Consider the following 23,008-nt stretch of genomic DNA (forward strand, 5'->3'; position numbering starts at 1 on the left):
TTTTTAGGGAGACTGGAAAGGAGGGAGGTGAAACATAAATCAAAGGAGCTACTGGATGGAACAATCTGAGAAGCACATAGCTAAGTTTGTTTCATTTATGTCTATTCAAAAGTATAAAAGGATAGCAAGACATTAGCTATTTATGGTGTTCTTTCAATTGTCCCTGCTTGCACAGGGCACTTCACAGAGTTTGGGGTTCAGAAGTTTCTCTAGAAGGAGAATATTATGCCATAGAATGTAAAAGATTCCTGTGTCAGCAAAAGGCCTATGGTAAGTGAGCGTCAATTAAATCTGGAATCTCCAGTAAAGCTCATCAGAGCTAATACCAACCGGAATTAGAAGGTGGGAGAGAAAAAAGTGGAGAGGGGAAGGCAGAGGAATTATGGGAACAAGGAAAACACGGAAGAAGAGCAGGGGAAAGACAGAGGAAAGCCAAAAACAGACCATGTAATATTTTGTGGTCAGTAGTCCATACTGGGTCCTCTGGATTATAACTGCTCATCAGACATAACTTCTCCATTTCATCTGAGGGTGTAGTGTATTTTCTCCCAGCATCATGCCAGGCAGGACACTTCCAATTCAGATTCAAAAGGAAAGGAGGCCAAACACTGAGTCACCATCACCGTTTCCTGTAGCACCTGGGTTTTCCTTGGAGGTTTCCCATTCAAGTACTCAATTTCTCTGACCTTACTTATGAGGCACAGGGGACACACACACACACACACACACACACACACACACACACACACACAGCTTGAGAGGATACCTGACATGAAAATAAGCTTCCTCATTACTGGTAAACTATCTCGATAGAAAACCTCAAGATATGAGAAAAAAACATCAGGTCAGTGCAACAAAGCCACACACTTATAAACAGACCTCCATTCAACTTGCACTCATCCTTAGGGAGGAAGAGGAGATGGGAAGATCTTAACTATGTGCTCACAGGTCGGCCAGGTTCCTTTCCAACTTTCTTGACTGCCTATAAAAATCTCTTTCCACAAGGGCCATCGAGGTGGTTTCACTTTCCAATCAACCCACCTTAAAATGAAATTCACCTAATCTGTAAAATGTACTGGTTATGTCTGCGATTTCAGCAATCCATACATAAGAACTATTCATGGGGATCCTAAGAACAAAAGATCGTTGTCTGTGGTTAACTTGCAACTCTAGCTGTTCAGATGCAACCCAGATGGGAAAACATGCTTCTGCAGAAAGTGACGAAGGCCCCCTTTTTCACATCAAAATTTCATCATGAGAGTTTCATCAATTTTCATTTTATATTTGGTTAAAATATGTTTTCCACACTTGACAAGTTATTTTACGCCAAAGCCTATGTTCCGAATCTTTCAGTCTCCCTGAATTTAAGTCGCAAAAACTAGGTAACTTGCATTTCTCTCAAATTCCACCTTTCCTATTCTTAAAATCCTTAGTCTGTTTGTTCAGTCACAGAAAGATAGAATAAAGCAGGGGTAAATGAATGAACAGAATTAAGATCTATTAGGTACAAAAAGTACAATTGCTTTGAGCAACAAAAGACCTCTGCATTAAGTGTTTCCTGCCTGAGATTCAGTTTGCAGCATGAGCAAAACCCCAAAATGCACTGGGTCACATTCAGCAGCGTCACCTTGAGATAATGAGAGTCCACCATGGATAACGTTCCAAGGGTCTCTGCTGACAAAAACCACAAAGGGGACACTGCTATAGGATGTTCTAACCCACAGGGCAATCACACATGAATAGAGTGAGACCTCAGGTACTGCTCTACTCCCCCACAGAGAATACCCAACTACACAACACCAAAGTGCATGCGTAGCATCCAAAAAGGAAAAACAAATTGTGCCTCCCAAGCCACAGAGTGGTTTACCTTATCAAAACCCTCTACACAAGATGGCCCTGGGCAGTCAAGATGATAAAGCAATCTATCTTTAATACTAATTTAATGGCTGGCTAGACACTAGGGACTCTAAAAATTTAAGACCCTGTTTTTTCTTTCAGTAGTATTTCTTGCAAATAAGTCAAGCAAATATGTTTTAATGTACAATTCATTAAACTACTTTAATCCATCTTCATTTTTCAAAGTCAATAGCTATTGGTTTAAATTTTTCTCTACTTACATTCTTTTTTCCATATGCTTAGCACATCTTAAAAAAGAATAAAAGAATAACATGGTATTTGCTCAGGAATTTTATTTGGAAATAATGTTTTAGATGGATGAATATGAAAATATGCTTACCTCATCCCATTCTAAAAGGTAGTTGGTGATTTTTGAACCATTGTCAATTGGTGCCTAAAAAATAATAATGAAAAGAGATTAGAGAAAGTTGTTCACAGACCAAAGTTAGGAGCTACTCACTTGGTTCAAATATGCTTATGCCAATGCTATGCAATATATAACCCTGGATAGCTCCTGCATTTCCTTGGTCAAACATTATCACAAACAATTTTAATACAATTCAACTGTAAAGAGAGCCCCCACTATTAATAAATCATCTCCACCAACAGCCAAACCTGCCTTCCACACCACCTCTACCTTTACACACACATGGTCCCCTACTTCCTCTGGGGATAAAACTTTTAAGAGGTAATTTTAAGTTCAAAAGTAGAGGAGAAAAAAAGGCAGCTGAGAAATACAGGCACTGCTTGGGGTCTGGTGGGAGAGAGCTAACCCAGCTAGGTTCAGTCAAGAATCTTTATTTTTGTGGGGCCGGCCTGGTGGCTCAGGTGGTTAGAGCTCCATGTTCCTAACTCCAAAGGCTGCCAGTTCGATTCCCACATGGGTCAGTAGGCTCTCAACCACAAGGTTGCCAGCTTGACTCCCGCAAGGGATGGTGGGCTCTGCCCCCTGCAACTAGCAATGGCAACTGGACCTGGAGCTGAGCTGCGCCCTCCACAATTAAGACTGAAAGGACAACAACTTGAAGCTGAACGGCACCCTCCACAACTGAGATTGAAAGTACAATACTTGACTTGGAAAAAAGTCCTGGAAGTACACACTGTTCCCCAATAAAGTCCTGTTCTCCTTCCCCAGTAAAATCTTTTTTTTTTTTTAAAAGAATCTTTATTTTTGTAACTTGTCCCATCAGTTTTTTTTTTAAGTTCTTAAAATTAGAAAGTCTTCCGTGGTGTTAAGAGTCCCCCTTTTAAACAAAAATGAAGAAAAATGGGATCCTCTGGCTAGATTACCAGGGACTGTTAGCTCTTTACACGTTAGCAAAAAAGAAGTTTCGTTTGCTTTCTTTATAAAAGCATGCTGAGATGTTTCACTGAGAAAAAAGGCTCTGGACAATGGGTAGGGGAGTGAAGAACTTTGGAGAAGAGTGCTCTGCAGGATTAGAGCTCTCAGAAGGGAGGAAAGCAGTGTGGTCCCTCACAGACTACTGCAGTAAGATTGGGGGAGACACAGAGATGGAGGGGGAATGTAAGGGAGAGGGAGAGCAAGAGGAACATATGCAAATCAACTACTGAACTATGAATTATTACTCCTCCCTGGCCTTATAGGAAGCATTCAGTAAATAGCAGCTGTTGTTTTATTACTGTTAATAAAATGTATCATCAGGGGCTCAGACAATATTAGTTAAATTCATAAAGAAACTCTTTTTCTTCTCCTTTCCTTCCATCTTCCTTCTGAGTCATATAATCTTGAGTCCCCAGACCCAGATTTCAGGTGAATGTTATATGTTCTACAGAACTGTAATTTCAGACTTCTGTGGGCTCAATTGGAGAGACAGGATAGGGACACATTTAAAGTTCTAAATAAGAGATACAGGCAAAGTTTTAGATAAGAACTCACTTCTAAGAAAAGAATGACCTTTCCAATGGCTCAGAAACCTCTAGAGAAATTGTTCTTCAGTAGTTTCTTCTACGATATCCCGTCCTACCACCAAGCCCCTAATTCCCTGAAGGTGGAAACAGTGCCATTGGCTTTTGTTTCCCCCTGTCTACTGCTGTTGACGCACAAGAAGACTTCAGGAGAGCCTGAGCTCTGTCTGGGTCTCTGCAGATTCAGGGACAAGTGGCAGCCAGAGAGAGCATGGTCCCCTGTCCTCATGCCCAGCTGGAGCACTGTGATCAGCAAATCTAGTCTTAGGACAGTTACATAAAAACTCATCTAAATTCAGAACTTTCAAGTTTGTGCATGATTGAATGAAACGAGTATGTTTCTGATTCACAATTAAATAAAAGGAGAAAGAAAATGTGAAACATTTTCCTCCTAATAAAAAAACGTGTTTGTCCCCCACCCCACCCCCCGGCCCCAAGTTGCTGGTCTGCCTGAGACCTGAACTTCATTTAAGTTCTAAGTAGAGTATGTATCAGTGATTCCCAACTTTAGGTTTATAAGACCCCGGGGTCCTGCTGGTATTCTTTAGAAGATTTCTGATATTTTCCAAACAAAATAAATTTTAATTCTTTCCTTAATTAGAGGTATATTTACATATACATATATGTAAATATAGAACACATTTAAAAATGGATGCATACGCTTGAAGGAATTTACAATGATGACCAGTTGGGTGTTAAAACTCTGAAAAGGTGGGGAATCACTGACCTGGATTATCCCTGGAAGCCAGGAAGGAAAATAAAATAGTTCAGATTCTAAGCCAGTTCAAACTTTGCCTTTGTCCAAACAGCCCACTTAGTGTCGGCATTGGCCATGAGAAGGCAGCTGCCCACAGGAGAGGGTCTTTCAGAGAAGCCCATGCCTTGTTGCTAACCACTATTCCCAATTGTTTTTATCAACTTCCTAGATAAATTTGACCCTCTGATACAGGAACAAAAAGACAAAATACTTCTTCACCAATAATGGATCTCCCTGGCCATCTTATTTCGTTCACACATCAGTGTTTACCCCAAATGCCATAAATGTTTATTATCTCTATTTCTACAAATTTTACATTTTAAACTGTATTTTAAAATATCCATATACATAAGTAATTACTATAGAGATTGATAACATAATCTACTATTTCTTTGCACAACTCACACACAAGTATGACTAATAAGCTAATAATACTAAGAAGCGAATAATAATAATAATGTTAAGGATCTCTCTTTGGCAAGAGTTATTTGTAGCCAGTAAATTATATTTCATGAAAACTACTATATAATTCAGACTTTTAAAAGTAATTAGAAATCCTGACTGATCTAAGGCCTAAATAGTAAAAATTAATGAAATAGTAAAAATTAATGAATTAATGAATGTTTGAGAACACCAAACATTCTAGGCAGTTTTAAAATGTTAAACATTTCAGAGGCACCACAAAAAGAAGCCAACAGAGGCATGAACCTACTCTATCCCTAACTTTTAATAAAAACTTTTTTACAAATTTTTGTTGAAATGAATTAAACCATTAGAAAGCGACGAAATTCAAGTATCTTAAGTATTTATATCATTTATGAGGTTTTGCACATGATCCTTTGAGATTTACCCAATTCCCCTGCAAAGTGAGCTAAGACTTGGTTTGCAGTTCCCTCTCCCACCCCTTTTTATAGACATGATAACTTTTGATAACGTAACACTTGCTTCGCATAGTTACTATGTAGAAAACCAAACACCACTGACAAACTGAAATAGTGCTGAATAAATGTTTCAATGGCTACAGACTGCAGACCATTCCAGATGAGCTGAGCTACTCACCTTCCACTGCAAGGTTAGTGAACTTTTGCTCCTGTGTGCCAGCTTCGGTGGGAAAGGGCTGTCGGGTGCGCAGCTGTGGGTGGTGAAGCTAACTGGCTCAGAGCAGGATCCCTTTACGGAATTGTACATAGCATACACCCTGAAAACAAAATAACAAGCACAGTCAATGGCAGAGGCCCATGACAGAGACAGGGTTTCTATCTCAGCTTTCCTCCAGGGCTTTCCCGAGAGGAACACAATCCCATCGGCAGTACATACCACGACTCTTGTTCTCTGCTGGTCTTGTCTTGACCTAACTATGGAGAATCATCCCAGCACGGAATGTGTTTTCTCCTTCTGTTCACAGTAAGAACCACCCAGCCCCATTCAAGACAGGCAGGGTCTACGTAGATGACTGAAAAAGACTATGCTAAATAAGAAAGTATCCTTAATCCCCAGAAAGGTCTCCAAATATGCATTCTAAAAACCAACAAAACACTCTCCAGTTGACTTTGTCTGGAGAAAGGCTACAAGTAAAGAGTTGGGTGAAAAGGGACAAGAAGCAGTGATGGGCTTCAGAGACTGGAGAGGCAGCACTGATGTACAAACAACAGGGACGTCTTTGAACGGTTATAATATAGGTGGAAATATGGATGTTTCATACAGAGAGACATGGTTGCTACTGCCGACTGCATCTCTCTCCAATTCAACAAAAACAATATTCAGGTACCGTTTCTCCATGTGAACATTTAATTCTAGCACCTGTGTCAAGATTAGATATGTACTCTGCACATTAAAACGCCTGGCTCGACGCTGAACATATGTGCCCGGTATCTCCAGAGAAGCTGTGAAGAAAAAGCACGTAACGTGCTACTATAAAACTACTCTCCTTTCAAACAGCATAAAATAGGATTATGCTGATTTTTATCATCTCCTTTCTACTTTTCCCTTTTTTTTTTTTACATTGGGCATTTAAAAAATTTTTAAACATACTCTTTTAAAATGATAAAGAAATTTTTACTGCCTAAAAAAAGATGCAAGGATTAAGCTATTCAGAGTTGGAAAATACTTATCAAGCCCTTAATTCTTATAACAAACTTTTATGAATTCCCATTAAAGACGGACGAAAACTCAGACCAGAGAGGTGAATTAAATTTCCCAATGTTACACAGCTAGAAAGTTGGATCCACTGCACTCAGCTGTGGAAGTCTAACTGTACTGCCTGCTCTGCTTTACTGATCTGGCAATCAGTGTTTCTCTAAACACTCACAATCCATTTCCCCTCACCCAATGAACCTAAACAACACCTAAAGATAACATTATGGAAAATAGGTTCTAATTAGGTGTGTGATTTGCAAAGTCTTTTTCTCCTCAAAGTCCGTTACAAAAGATTTACAGAGGCCACGCAAGTCAAAAGTACTAATAGACGTTATTAGTAAAATCCTAAAAGGTAAAATACTACATGTTTACTAGATATTTGACTTATTTGCCTTATGGGAGGACAGACACCGTGACACTGGTCCAAACAAAGGATGCTTTTCATAAGGATGCTCTCCACCCACGCTGATAAAATAAGTGCTCCTTTTGCACTCACTATAAGTAGACACATGATAATAGAAAACTGAATGGTAAATTTGACAAGATCATTTCCATGTATCAGGATCGGTTCCCTGGGAGTAAGTTACTGAAAATGAATCACACAGAATGTTCCAGACAAGGATAGGGTTCCAGCCTGAACTTTAGTAAGATCAGAATTCTCCAACTGTTGGCTGATAGGTTGCATCTGACACAAGATATTAGGGAGCCGAGGGACACAATATATAGTGTTTTTAAATATTAGAGCCAAATTAAACGATATAGGCAATGATCATCATAAAAGAGACAAGTAGAAAATATGCACTCCTCATGAAAGGCCATGCCGCTATCTATGAAATCCTTGCACGTAAAAACTGAACATGTATCTGATGAAGCCTCTTCACAACTTTACAATAAACACAGAGAACATGTAAAGCAACACTTCAGGGATGCAATCAGCCTAATTCACAGTGCAGAAAATTCTACAGGAACCCCCTCAAAAAAAGAAAGAAAAAAGAGATGGAGGGGAAACCTATAGATTAAAAGAAATTTGCAAGATATCAGCCAGACAGAACATTCACACCATAGTTGAATTCCAATTACAACAAACTGAAAAAACAAAACCTTCATTTTTAGGACAGCTGAAGAAATGAGAACAGTCTCTGGGTTTTAAAAAAGAAATTCATCATTTTTGTTTGTTCTGGATGGGCATGTGTTAATAGTAATGTGGCTTACAGGTGAAATAATATGATGTCTAGACTTAATTTCACAGTAACTGTGGGGTGGTGGAGGGGAGGACACCAAGGAAATAAGAAGTTGGGTAATGGGTATATGACAGTTCATTGAATCACTGTCTGTTTTTGACTACATCCGAAATAAAAAGTTAAAATAAAAATTAAGCCAATGCTGAAAACAATCCCGGAAATATCTCATTTAAAAAAAAGAACCTCTTGCTTCTCTTATAACTAGAAGTCCTAGAAACACCCAGCTGCATATCTGCTTGGTAGTGATCATAAAAAGTCAAGAGCAGCTCCCCCTGTAGATGGGAGCAGCTCACCATGCCCTGCTATCTCCTAGGCACTGAGTGAGATAGCTTTTCGGCTGCCTTTTACCTAAGGAACTTTACTCACTTAGGTTCCCAGTAGGTATTTCAGTTTGCATCACGAGGCATTTGATTACACTCTTGCAGACCAGTTCCTAAACGTTCACAAAAACAGGTGACACCCCAAATCCATGAAATCATAAAGCAGAGGGAAGGGAGGCAGGGAAAGGGCCTGCAGAGTACTATCCGAATGCCGTTAGTTATCTGGGGAGATTTAGACTCAGTCAAGTTTGTCCTTTCTTGAGATTCTCGGAGTCAGAAAGCCATACTTATTAGGCCAGAGAAACGCGATGATGGAAGCTCCTGGCAGTCAGGTTGGGAGGATGCCAGGAGAGATAAAAAAACCTTCTGGCAAAAGTAAAACCGTGAGGTAGTTGAAGATGGACAGTTACATGGGCCACAAGGAGTAATTTTCCTTGTCATTAAACTCAAAGTATGTTATAGTTCATTTAAATCAGGAGTCAGTGTTTTGCCCTTGTAAATGTCTGTCCGCAAAGGAAACAAGATCCATTTTATATGACAACAAAAATGTGCTGCATACAGTACCTAACATTTGACATATTTAACTATCTCATGATTACATCTGTCAATTAAAACTGTTCAGTAAACACACAGCAACTAATGGTAACAATCAGCTCCGTTTTTACCAATAACTTTTCCATAAAAGAAAATTCTGGTTGATGTTGTATTTTCAAGAATGTTGCAATCATGTTTTCACATGATGGTCATGTGTTTTCCCTAAATAGCATCAGCGGATAGAAAGATTTGTGGAGCAGGATCAGTTTCTTAAGTGAAATAAATCTGCAAGCAGTTCAGTTCTTTTTACATTTACCCGAGGAAAGAATACATTTTTCTAACAATATAATCAGTCTTGTGTTGCGTTTTCACATTTGTTTCCGTTTAAATACCAACTAAATTCTTATGAAACAGGTGCTCTCAGAATTTCAGAAATTTGCTCCCAACTTTTGCCAGCACATCTGTAACAGACTAGGAACTACAATTGCTGGTCAGTAATATCTTTTTCATAACTCTGCACTGAGCTGGTCAACCATATTTTTGGAAATGCTTCATCACATAATTTTTCTGGGAAATGTTATTACATGATATCATCTCTGGGCAACTTCTTTGCCAATTGTTTATGCCAACGACTGGAAAACTGCTTCAAATTTTATCATGAACTTGCCATCCATTCCACTCAAATTCCTGATTATCCTATCATTGATAAAAATGTAACTTCTTGACTCCCACAGGAAAATGGCTATTTCAATGCCCGTATTAATTATAAAATCAGCAATTAAAAAAGGAATATGATTTTCTTTGCGTATTTCTGTAAGTATTTATTGGTATAAATAAGTGAATGTATATGTTTATATATATAAACTTACATACTTTTGGGTATTATAAAATAATGTTTACTTATTTATATATACGTAAGTATTAGATTTTTCTCATTTTTTTCTTCTCAACATAGACACACATATACATACAATCTCTCGTGTACATGCGCGTGCACACCCGCGAGATTTTGTATTGGTGGTTTTATGCAATACGTAACACAATGCCCTATATGAAAGCACTAAAAAAATATACTTTGAAAATCTCAATTGATTCCTTTTAAAAATTCAAACATTAAACCAAAAAGAGCAATCTGTGTAAGGAGTGAGTAACAAATATAAAAGTAATGACTTTAATAAAAAATCTAACCCAAGACCCAACACCTAAATTTTGCAAATCAACCTAATAGAGGAGTATTATTTTCCTCAATCACTAGGAGAAAAAAAACACAACAATAATGTTTGAATAGATGTGTAAGCTATGGCACACAAAAATTCATAGCAAAAAGTAAGGAAAAAATTTCTTTAAACCTGTAATGTCTCAGGGTATAATTTTCCATGTGGAATTTGGCCTAAATGACATGGCAAGTGCCAATCTAAACAGCCACAGGCACACACATGACCTGTAGCACTATATCAAAAATGCCACTGGTCTCTTACTAAATTATTCCCATAACAATGAGGTGATGGCAAGAAGAAGTCAAGAGCTGTTCTTGCCTAGAAACGGATGTCAAGCACCAGACAGCTCAATGACAGGACTCCATGATTAAGAGCCAGCTGCTTTTAAAAAACGGTTTACACATATGATTTGTAAACTCAGACAATACTCATTAACATGAGGGAGGTAAAAGTTGAAAATGAAGAAAAACATTATATAAAGGTATCAAGAAATCAGTGTGAAGGGGATGGAATCAGAACAGCAAAATCAAAAGCAACAAGAAATGTTAAGAACAGAAGGCTCAATTGAGACTCCAGTAGATGATTTGAGAAAGAAACCTTTCACTATACTGGAGAGAGATTTGAACAGAGACTTCTGCAGGTCTTAATCAAAATGTGCAACATTAAGAACTGGAAAGAAAATGTAGCCTGTTTGACACTGCTAAAATAAATATGTCCATTTTCATCATTGGCTCTACAAACATCCACTGGGCAACACTTTCTAACTTGGTAATTCATAAACAAATGGAAATGGCAACGAACATAACTGCTCATTTTGCACCTGTACAGTAATAGAATTTTTTGTAGCTTCTGTTATGGATATTTAGTGAGGAAATTATTTCCACACAGCCTTTTGAGGCCTTATAGGTGACTATTACATTTAAAACTGTATTTGAAACTACTGTGTTTGATAAAAGCTTACATTCCTGGAACTAAGGTTTGAGAATATTAATCCAACTGCATCATAAAAAGAGATGTTGCTTTTTTTCCCCCAGCACCAAATATGGTATAACTTTATCCCAATAAGAAAGTGAGTGATATGATCAAACTATACACAGGTTCAAAGAACCTGCATCATGAAATGCTTTTTTTTTATTTTCCAAGTGTGGAAAACTTGCAATAGCATTGGAAAAATAAAACTAAACAAACAAAAATAACGTTTATACCCTTTACAGGTTTATACTAGATTTGCACATATTTCATTTGCTCTCCTCCCATCTTTCCGAGGCTGGCATCATCATCATCTTCATTTTATGAACGAGACAACAGCCTTCAGATGTTCAAATGGCTTGCCTGAGCAGCTTTACTAAGTGACCGAGCCATTAGCCCCAAGTTCCAAGCTCTTTCCATTATGTACCATGGTGTCTTGCCAAAGCAATTCAAGGCAGAGAAAGCTAAATTTAAGTATGAGTTGGAAGTGTTAAGATTCTTCTCTACTTTGAGAAATGAAAGACTGTAGAGAAAAAGAGAATGAATGATCTATATGTACTGTGGAATAGGCAGGGCGAAAAAAACTACAATTTAGACTGTAGACGTTTTTCTTACGAGAGACTTTTTTAAAATACTAGAAGAGATCACAGATTTTCTATCTTTCTGGCAGGCAGAAAGCTAGACCACATAATCGCTGGTGGTGCCTCAGGCTATGTAGGTGTGGTACTGCACGTGTCCTACATGCCACAGTGTGGGGTCCCAGATGTGTCAGGAGAGAATCTGGATCCAAGGCCTCTAGATGGTAACCACCTAATGCTTCTATTCCTTTTGAGGAATCCATTAATTTTTTTCTTTTATGTGCCCAGAAGTTTGGGGTATTCATAAGACATCGCAGTAAAAAAAAATGATAAGTAGTTGTTCTCAAGATTTACCCCTCCCACGAAGGGTTAAAAGGAAATGAAGGGAAACAGCAGACGAGATGGTAAATAAAGGGCCAACTCTTTATGACATTTAAATTTGTTTAAGAAGATATTGTCAGCTCATGAATGAGCAGGAAATTAATAAAGTAAACCTTCAGTAAAGCAATAACAATAAACCGTTAAAAGATGTTGAAAAAAGGAAACATATGTTAACAATGATTAATGGAGAACATTTGCATGGGTCCCTATATAGTGTTACATTTTCTGGTTCCTTGTTAAAACGACAATTTGACAGAATGATTAAACTATTTATTTCTATTTTCATCTCAGCTTCACAAATTATACAAACTTTTTGTATACGAAAAGTTCAATATGTTTGGGGTAAAGCTAATTGACTCAAAATCCAAAAGTTTTGATTTAAACAGGAAGAGATAGTTGCAAAGAGTTCATCTAAAAACTATAATAGCTACGCAGATGTACCCTTTATGACTGAATATAAAACACCTTGCTCTTTTACGCATTGCTTTCAACTTAGTATTAAGCACTTGAGCAGCAAAAAAGATACTATAACCTGAGCACATCCCTACATTCCTACGTTTCTTACTGAGAAAATTGTGGCATAAGGATTCTGCCGTTGACCAAAGTTAAAACAGTCAGTTCATGGCAAAACCACACTAGAACTCAAGCCTCCTGATAATTAATATATACTCTTCCTGTTAGGCAAGCCTGATTCCACCCCATCACAAAGAAACATGTGGTGTGAATTAACCTTTGGAAAGTATAATAAAGGATGTGTGCTTAATGCGTGTAACTTTATTACATAATTATTATGTACACATATATAACTGAAGAAAGGAGAGAGAATGCTGCTGTGTATCCTATTAGACAAATTTATGGTCAATTTAAAAATTAAGTAAAATAAAATACTTAATATTAAGGTTTTTTAAATGTTATGGATCACATTCACATAGCTGCTTATTTGCGAAATGGACGGATGGATGTATCTTTAAATAACCAAATAAGCTCGGTAAATATCCAGATAATATTGTCTTCTTCACAGGTCTGTTGTTGGCTGGGTTTCTTCCTAAGATTAGCTCTACATTCCAGAGTAGTCACAGTAGAGATTCCAAAAAATTACAGTAAGATTTCAGACTACATATCAGACTGTACAGGTTCATTGTTTTGCTAAATTGGGTTATGCTTATCAGAGATCATTTGGTATCCGTATTTCTTTATTTCAAAACCAATTGTTTTTTAAGGTCCAAAGGTGTTCTTGCAAGATGGGAAGGACTTAGTCATTTGGGCTGAACATACAGTTTCCACTTATGGTCTAGAATAAACACCTGACATACCCAGGGTAAAAAATTCATTTGTTTTATAGAAAGAAAATATTACATACTAAACCACACAATCAAGTAGATCTTAGAAGACTATATAAAATAAAAATTACTAATTAAAAATAATTTTTTAAAATATCGTTCAGTGTACTGTCTACGTTTCTATTACCAAAAGCACTTCTGTGTCCTCCCAACCACTGTGCTCTTGAGTGCAGAACAGAACTGCCTTCAAGAATAAATGAATGGCCAATGAGCCAATGGACCATGATATCGCAACTTAAAGTTAGGCAAACGCCATTAACCAAAAACTTTTAAAAGGGGCACATGATTTATTTTTAGGAACCTGAATTCTCCACTACAGGGTAGCTAGCTCTCATATCCCAACTCACCTCACATGATAATCGGTTGCTGGTCTAAGATCTTTCACGTTACATTCTAATTCTTCTCCACTGCAAAGAAAAATCATTCATTAGTCAATGGTACCAGTTTCAAAAGTAAAACAGGATTTTGATTTGGGTCTCACTGTCATGTACCAACAATAACTCAAGAACTATTACGTCCGATTTCACAGTAAGACAGAAATAAACTTTCCTATTTGACCTTTCTGGACTAGAAAATTAGATTCCTTTTAGTTATGCCATCGTAAATCTGGAAAATGGGAAGGTTAACTTACTAATAAAACTCCATAGGGTCTTATCACTTCTTCAAAGTAAATACATAAAAATACAGAAGTAAATAAGCAAGAAAATTAAATAGATGGGTAAATGTAAATGTAAGTAACTAATTGTACCAGCTGTCAACTGACGGTAACTCCCAGACTTACCTTGGCAGGAACCCCAATTATCTTAACTTCTCAGTTCTCTTGCAGAAATCTCAATTTGCTTCCCTCACATAACAATAACAACAAATAGCTCTCTTATATAAAATGCAAACATTAATATGATCAGAAATTGCAACTGAACCTCAACTTAATCGTAAGGAAAGAACTAACATAAAATAAGGAATGTTCCATTAAATTTGTTTAAAGGAAAGGGGGTGTGGGGACATGACTGTGTTCTTAAAAAATGTCCGTGTTATAAAAGACAAGAATACTGTGGAAGTGTTTCAAATTGAGAAGGCTACAGAGACCTGAAAACTAAAGGCAATATTTGACCCTGGACAGGCTCAGATCCTAGAGGGTAAGGAAAATGCTGTAACAGATATTATTTTGATCAACTGACAAAACCAGAATATGGATGATGTAGTAGATAAAAGTATTCTATTAATGTCAATTTATGAAGTTGGTACTCAATTGTGGCTATTTAAGAAAATATCCTTATTCTTAGGAAATACACTGAAGTATAATAGTTAGTGGTAAAGGGCCATTATACACAAAACTAGTGGGAAAAATACAGATTGAAAAGAGAAAAAGGAAGAAAGAAGAGCTCAAACAGTAAAGCTTATAGAGTAAAAAGTTAACAGGAGAATCTGGGGAAAGGGTACATACACATGTCCTTGATCTTTTCATTTTTGCAAAGTTTTATAAGTTTAAAACTATTTCAAATAAAAAAAAAATTTTTTTAAGTTGTGATCTGGAGGCCCATATCCACACCTTGTCGGCAGCGCTGTTGTTTGTTTACCTGCACTGCATCTTTAAAGGTTTTTTAATTTGCTAAATTAGTTTTACTATTAGGAAACTTTATATAATCTAGATTTCCAGCATTTCTTGAAAAAAAATCCAAAGAATCAGCAAATCGAGGCCTGCATGCCCTTCTGGCAACAACCCATTTTAGGTGAGCACAGATCCCTTTCAGATGGAGACGGGGACTTTCCCATTTACCTCACTCCCAACTTTTGCTTTTCTCACTGATGTTACCTGCCTGGCCCCCTGGCACTTGAGACTCTAGCTCTTGTCCCCAGCAGTTACCTGGCATTGATAGAATCCATTTGTTTCTTGGTGGGTCTGGAGGAAATGGCGCTCTGTATTTCTTTAAAGTCTCTATCAATTCTGACTTTTCAAAATAGAACCAAATGGCTGTGAGCCAGAGTATGGAGTTAAGCTTTTATTATAAGTCCAGTGGGGAATCACTGGAGTGACACAGTCTGACTTATATTTGCATGGCGTGACGGCTCGACTGTAGGAGAGCAAGAGTGGATGCTGGAAGGCCCTGAGAGAAGGGACAACAGAAGCACTACAGGCAGGGGCCGCGAGAGGAGTGAGCGGCTAACAGACTTCTTCCCCATCTCTTTCCCTTTTTCTTTGTCAAGAAGGCATGTCTCCGGAGCAAATTAAGAATAAGCAACAGGGCTGGGGAGATAGAAAGTCTGCCGTGCTGATGCAGCAGCGGAATGGGGCAGAAAACTAGCCTCTCTGGCAGAGGAAGAGGTGGGATTTGTGTGACCACATTATGTTGGGCTTCATAGTCCCAGGGGCCCTTCACAGTCGGGGGGAGGGGGTGAAACAAGTAGTTAAAACAAGGCTGACTCTGATTTCCTGCTCTGAAAATCTGAGCACTCACCACAATTACAAAGAAGAAAAGACTTGACCCTAAAATTTTTTAAATCACATTTAGAACCTGGCTATAAATCATTTGAAGAGTTAATACCTAGGAGTCCATAAAGCAGAAGGGATAATCCCTTACTTTGTGTGTTAAACTTCTGACCATTTAAGAAAGCCTTGGCAAGAAATGCGTTAGTAATCTTTACTACAGGCTGGAAAACTATTGTAGAGAATTAGAGTGAAACTCTTATTTCGTGTAACTATGAAACCATATTGTAAAATTTTTAAAAATAAGACTAGTAGAAAGTCTGAATCTAAAAAGGGGTAATCACATGAGGGCATAATGTATGCAGAAACTAACACTCATGCTCATATTTTGCCCCGATAGACATTAATGGAAAATTTTCACTAAACTGACAAGCTAACAAAACAAAGTGACATATTTCACCAACACTGAGCAGCCCTATAATAGTCATTTCTGATTGATTAATTACTCTGGACAAAATTAACTCTTGACATTCTAATTATCACTAATTCTTAAAATGAACAACTTTAAGGAAAATTTGCAAAGCCTTTAAATTTTCTTTCTTTTCTATTTTCCTTAATGACTCCAATTTCCCAGTGTAGAAGCAGAGAAAGACATATGAAAATATACACAACCTGTAAATTATCTTGTATTTTCCATCTCGTCCTTTGTCTGATAAGGCAACCTCATAACTGTAGGGGAAGGAAAGACCACTGTGGGGTCCGCATGAAAGTCCAACAGGGGGAGCCCAGGACAACACAACTGCTCTTGCCTGAATATTGGAAACCTGAGGAAGAAAAAGATGGACAAAGTATTCAAATCCATTCCACATAGGTCAAACACTACTTGTTCCAATAACATTTTTGTGATTATTAGCAGTGGCATAAAAGTCAGAGTTAATTCAAGGTAAGCAATTTTATTTTAATTACAGTAAACAAAAGCATCCTATATGGCGCTCTTTTGTCAAGTCCTAATGTCCAAAATATAACTCCTGCAACATCTGTCCTCATAACACAAACTTTCATCCAAGTCCCGTACAATTCAGACCCAGTCCGACAATCTGTCATGTATGGCAGTTTTTTTTAAAGGTACAAAGTTGAATGTGACATTTCAATGCTCAAGAGGCCCATCACATTATGGAAGGAGTCGTACCCACAGGTAATTTCTGGTAGCCTCCAAGCCTTGCTTTGCGTAGAATTATCCTGTAAAGCTAATACAGTAAGTCCTCACTTAACATCATGAATAGGTTCTGAGACTTGAAGTGAACCGACATAAAATGAAACAAATTTTACCATACGCTAATTGATATGTAAATAAGAATTAAGTTCCTAAGGCATTTCATCAACGTTATAAAGGAATAATGTTGAGTGAACCAATGTTATTTAAGGACCTGCTGTACCTTACATATCACGCTCCTTTTAAGTCCTGTGGGCTTCCAGGAAACTCCAGCGATGGGGGAGTGGAACCAAGGCCCAGGCTGATGGGGTAGAAACATGTGTGGAGGTGAACAGTCTCACCTCTCCAAGCTCTGCTTTTTATCTTTTCAGTTTAACCTCCACTTCAAACTTCATTTGAACACAGCGCTCTGGAACTCTTAGGATCTCTCTGAGGCATGTTCTGCACTATCGTCCAGCCATCCTCCGCCCCAGCTGCACACAGCTGTCACCACTCACTCACAGACCTAAGCGGGCTTCCTTTCCTTCCATCTCAAGTCCTCACTCTAATGGTGTTTCCTGGGGCACCTGCCCACATCACACCATTTGCTCCCAAATCTTTTAGAGTATGTTTCTCGAGAAACCCAACCTACTGTAGGACCTAATTCATTAAAATATCTCTATGAACAGAGTTTTAATGTTCCAATTTTCTAAATGTTATTTTGTTGCTCTCTGGATAACATATTAAAAACTAAGAGTTAATATAGACACTAAAGCTTAATGTTCATAAAGACTTTATAGCTACAGAGTGTTAGGCTGGCGATGGCGATATGTAAACTGTTCAGTCTTTATCTTTTTTTTTCCTCCCGTTTTTGTCACTACCTGATTTATATAAAGAGTATTAACATGTAATATAAAATCATTCAAAAGCATGAACAATACATATGAACATGAATGTTGAGTCTCCGTTTTGTCTGTCATTCATTCCATTTTTAGCCAGAGAATCTTCCTGTCTTTTCTGCTTTGTATAGATACAGCATCATGATATATTTACCCAACCATTTAATCAAACTTCTACTCATCCTTCAAGACCACAGCCAGCCTCACTATCCCCAAGTAGCCTTCCCTGAAATATTCCACCCGTCATCATCCCTCTGTTCTACAGAAACTTGCTCATATCGCTAACATTGCTAATCATGTTTATGGCATTTTCCTACCGCCCCACTGAACTGTGGGACTTCCCAAGGACAGGGCCCAAATCATAGTCAACTGTGAGTAGTGGTTGCTTAGGAAATGTTTGTTAAATAAAAAACAAAAAATCAAAGGGAATAAGATAGTCTGAGTTTCTGACACAGGTGACAGTGGAGGGTGCCAAGCATTACACGTCTTTGAGACACTGCTACAGAATCAAACTGGACCCTTCTGGCTACGGCTCTAGACTAGCAGTCACTCGTCTACTGTACACCTCCTGTGCCACACGGCTATGACACCCCTTCAGGACGCCGTCCCCTCTCACACCCATGACGTTGCTTTTGACTTTCCTGCTTCCTTGGCTTTAACCCACTTCTTTTAGACCCAGTTCAAATGCTGCCTTTGCATATTATTTTAATCATCATACCTCACCCTGTGAGGGGCTGTGAACAGAGAAGATTAAGACATGGTCTCTACCTCAAGGAGCAGCAGCCTGGTGGAGACAGGCAGATGCGTGAGGCACTGCACAGAGAGGCACTGAGCACGTAGGGCCCCCATGGCGGTAGACACGCTGAGCACGTAGGGCCCCACAGTGCTGGAGACCAGGCAAGGTTTCTGTGCCGTCCTGCCCGAGCCCTGCTCAGAATCAATCGCTATTTTCTTCGTGCTCTGCCTACATTTTGCTAGTACCTGCATTTGGCGCTTTTTTCACTATACTGTGCTTTTCTTGGTTATTGGTGTGTTCCTCTGACTACATTTTAAGACAGCATTTCTATCACACACACTGGTGTTATCTGCTGAATTCCTTCACACACCATCCATGTGCAATCTTGAGGCACTAGGTATTATCTTTGATTTTTAACTTAAAAAGAGATATTTTGCAATGCAGAGTTCAGTTTCTAGTTTTAAAGGAGGCTGTCTAGGTACGGGGAAACATTCAGCTGAGGTGATAAATGGCTGCTTTGCACAATTCCATAAACACAGTGTGTAGTAATACCGATTCTATGAATGATGGTGTGAAATAACATCACGTCTCAAAATAGCTCAGTCAATGCTAACACTTTAGATACTGACAAAGTATCCACAAATGCACAATCCATTAACCTATCTTTTTCATCAGCTATTAAAAATTTACCTTTATCTTTTCGGACTTGGTTAAATGATTACTTAACTGAATAAGTGACGTGGAACATTTAAAGCATCAACTAAAATAATGTTTACTTTTTCCTTAGATTCCCTGAGCAAGCCTTAAGGAGGCAAACTGTCACCTGAACACCGATCTCTGCAAATGCATTCTTCTGATAGGACAGCCTACCAGAACTGCACTTGGGAGAACTCAGCATCGTTTTCAAAGGACAGCGGCTTCTGGGAATTCTGTCCTCAAGCTGAGCAGCCAGACTGCTACCTAGATTACTACCATGCTTATGGGGCCAAACCCCTTCCTGTGCTCCCTCCCTGCCTCTCTTTCACTGATTCCTGGGCCTCAGGTTTCCTTGCTTTATTGGAAGCCTGAGAGAAAGAGGGCTTTGTCTCTGTTAGAACTTGGAACTCACTCCCATTTCAAGGCTGATGCCAGGAAATTACATGGTGCTTTTCAAGAGAATGTCATGACAAAGGGAATCCTCAGAACTTGATGCTTTTCCTCTAAGTGTCCAGGGAGGTGATACCCTTAAGGAGAGATTCAGAACTCGAGGAACTCTGGCTCGATTCACGCCGATTTCAGAGCAACAGCCGTCTTACACAAACTTCACCTTGCAAGGCTCTCTCTCTCCATGGTGAAACTTTCTCACCAGCAGTGACCAATGCACTGAACTGGGGCACAGCTAATCTGATCATCACAATGTGTGCCATAGCTGATACCCAAAAAAGACATCTAGAAGCCATAAAACGAACTGATTTGCTGATGTTTCATTTTTCTACCGTAAATAGAAATCAGTCTCCTTTGTAATGGTGATTAACTGGTAATTTCTAATTACAGAATTATAGGACAAGACCCAATTTGACATTTGTCTTGGAACTAGTGATATGAGTCTGTTGTGTAGGTTACTAGTGTAAACCTGCATAGAAATTGCTTAAATTAAACTGCTTTGAAGTATCTTTTTTTCCTTTTCTTTTGTTTTTAAAGATTTTATTGGGGAAGGGGAACAGGACTTTTATTGGGGAATAGTGTGTACTTCCAGGACTTTTTTCCAAGTCAAATTGTTGTCCTTTCAATCTTAGTTGTGGAGGGTGATGTTCAGCTTCAAGTTGCTGTCCTTTCAGTCTTAGTTGTGGAGGGTGCAGCTCAGCTCCAGGGCCAGTTGCCATTGCTAGTTGCAGGGGGCACAGCCCACCATCCCTCGTGGGAGTCGAACCAGCAACCTTGTGGTTGAGAGCCCACGCTCCAACCAACTGAGCCATCCGGGAGCTCAGTGGCAGCTCAGCTCAAGGTGCTGTGTTCAATCTTAGTTGCAGAGGGGAGCCCACCATCCCTTGCGGGACTCGTGGAATTGAACTGGCAACCTTGTGGTTGAGAGCCCACTGGCCCATGTGGGAATCGAACAGACAGCCTTCGGAGTTAGGAGCATGGAGCTCTAACCGCCTGAGCCACCGGGCCAGCCCTGCTTTGACGTATCTTGAAGGACTCATAAAACCACTGTCTACTTCTAAATGATTACATACTGATTAGAAATCATTCTTGTCTATGTTTTATTAAATATAGATTCCAACTTGAGAACAGTTATTACTTAAATGCATATACACATATCCAGAGAGTGCCAAAAAATGTATACATGTTTTAAGAAAGGAAAAATCTGTATAAAATTGTAGTGTTCAATATATACCGATAACAAAAGATGAATACAAGTCACGTTTGACTTCTGCAATTATAAGAGATGCTCTATGTGGTTACCATCAGCATAATTTTAATAGCTTTTTTCCTTTCTTAAAATGTGTATACATTTCTTTTTGTCACCCTCTGTATGTGTGTATATATATATGTGTGTGTGTGTATATATATGTATATATATATACATCTATATATATCTATCTATATATATATATTTAAAAATGATAGGACTGCCTTATCTTGTAGCTATTTGATATATAATCCTCAGCTCTCTTTCTCCTTGTCCCCTCTCTCCTGTTCATCCCAGACTACATTATATGCAAATGATATTATATGGATCAAAACCACCATTTACTCTCATTAAGTTAGTAAATTGTTAGTCTCATGCTTAAAAATATTTCTATGCAAGTTAGCATCTAAATTTGGTCTGCTCTTTGGATTTAACTATGTGGGTGGCCTGCTGATCTAATTAGGAAGTACGTTAAGGAAATATTACCATAAAAATACTGGCTTCACTTCAAAAGTATCATGAAAAATAACACAAGGCAATATTAAAAAGGAAAAGGTCAAAGACATCATTATTCAAATAAAATGGATACTCAAATCTAGGAACTTCACAATCGTCTGTTTCTATAATTCTTTAAGTGCAAACCTTTTTCCAGACACACTGCTGTTTATCTTTCAAGGAATCACTTCTTGCAGGGACAGTTGTTGCTCTTAGGTCAGTTTCCTCACTTCTGGAACCGACAAATCAATTGTTTCTACAAGCTAAACATTAGCAGATGGAAACAATGCAGAACCACAATTCCAGGTTTCATTTATTTACATCCTGAAAATAAACAGCCCAGCAGTACGGGGGAGACTTCACCTAGCACCACCATCAGAGCAGATGAAACCACATTAGGTTGGAGGTGGCTAGTACTAATAGAGGTTAATTCCTACACCACTTAAAATAATATCAAGTTTATATCTCTGATACAGTGGCAGCTGCATGAGTACAGACCAAGGCACCTAATTTTTATAGAGTCCCAGAAGAAATACCTAGTATATTTGATCCTGTTTACTCAGTGACTACGTACTTAGATCCTTATAGTTATCTAGGTTTCTGAAAAGTAAATGAATTGCTTAATTCTGGATGCCCAAAGTTCTAGAAAGATGACTGAAATCTATGAGTCCTCAATATTGTTTCTTCACCTAAAACACATCCACTGTAAAATCTCAAAGAAAAACATATGCGTTTTATTTAGAGGTGTTACCAGATGTGGCTGAAAGAAAAAAAAAGAAGAAGAACAATAATCCTTTATACAATTGTGTGAACTTTCTGCAGCTCTTCTTTCCCTGTAAGATGGCTGAACAACACTCGTTCTCATTTCAGAATGCCGCAGGGAGTTTCACTTGTGCCTTATGATACATTACAAACTATAGAGATATTCCATTCCAAGTACTCAATATATAGTACATAAGTTACCTGTTGGTCCCATGTGGTATTTATTGTCCTATCTTTCAAAGATGAGGATACCTAGGTTCCGGAAGGTTATGTAACTTAGGTCACACAGACCGTTAATGGCCACTCTGGGTCCCAGGCCAGGGAACCAGATTGCAAAGCCGGGGCCCTCCCCTCGGGCCGCTGCCTTGCACTCTGGCACCTGGCTGTCTCCACATTCCAACCTGGCTGAGCCTCAGCTGCTGCTGGCCAGCCTTTGGGCACTTTTCTCACCTGCCAGAAGCCAGTTGCGGCCACTGCAGTCTGAGACACACGTATTTAGCAAATATTTGTTAAGGGTTCACGAAGTGCCAAGGACAGTACTAGGTGTGAGGGGCACAAAGATAAATAAGACACAATCATGAATAAGTACTTCAGACAGAGAAAGGTGAGGAAAGTAAGGAAGAGGAAAGAAGGGAGGAAGGAAGGGAGGAAGGAAGGGAGAAAAAACTACCTGGACCAGGAAGGATGAGTGGACTGTCCCCATGCCGAGAAGATGTATGTGGGGACCAGGGGACAGTTTGGTGAGCAGAATAATGACCACCCACCCCCACCCCCGCAAGGTGTCCACATCCTATCCCTGTAACCTGTGCATA

The 23,008-nt window shown here is 38.7% G+C and overlaps 1 protein-coding gene across 2 annotated transcripts in view; it reads right to left on the bottom strand.

The window, feature by feature from the left end:
* FNDC3B (fibronectin type III domain containing 3B) overlaps positions 1 to 23,008 on the bottom strand; it is a 320,537-nt gene that overhangs the window by 71,898 nt on the left and 225,631 nt on the right. For both annotated transcript variants that reach the window (XM_033130828.1, XM_033130837.1), the window contains exons 8-11: positions 16,393 to 16,544; positions 13,643 to 13,702; positions 5,639 to 5,777; positions 2,237 to 2,290 (exon numbers count right to left, since the gene is read on the bottom strand). In XM_033130828.1, the coding sequence (XP_032986719.1) occupies positions 2,237 to 2,290; positions 5,639 to 5,777; positions 13,643 to 13,702; positions 16,393 to 16,544 (405 nt within the window). The remainder of the gene's footprint in view (positions 1 to 2,236; positions 2,291 to 5,638; positions 5,778 to 13,642; positions 13,703 to 16,392; positions 16,545 to 23,008) is intronic.

Source organism: Rhinolophus ferrumequinum, chromosome 2 (assembly GCF_004115265.2).
Source record: "Rhinolophus ferrumequinum isolate MPI-CBG mRhiFer1 chromosome 2, mRhiFer1_v1.p, whole genome shotgun sequence".
NCBI classification, from domain to species: domain Eukaryota; kingdom Metazoa; phylum Chordata; class Mammalia; order Chiroptera; family Rhinolophidae; genus Rhinolophus; species Rhinolophus ferrumequinum.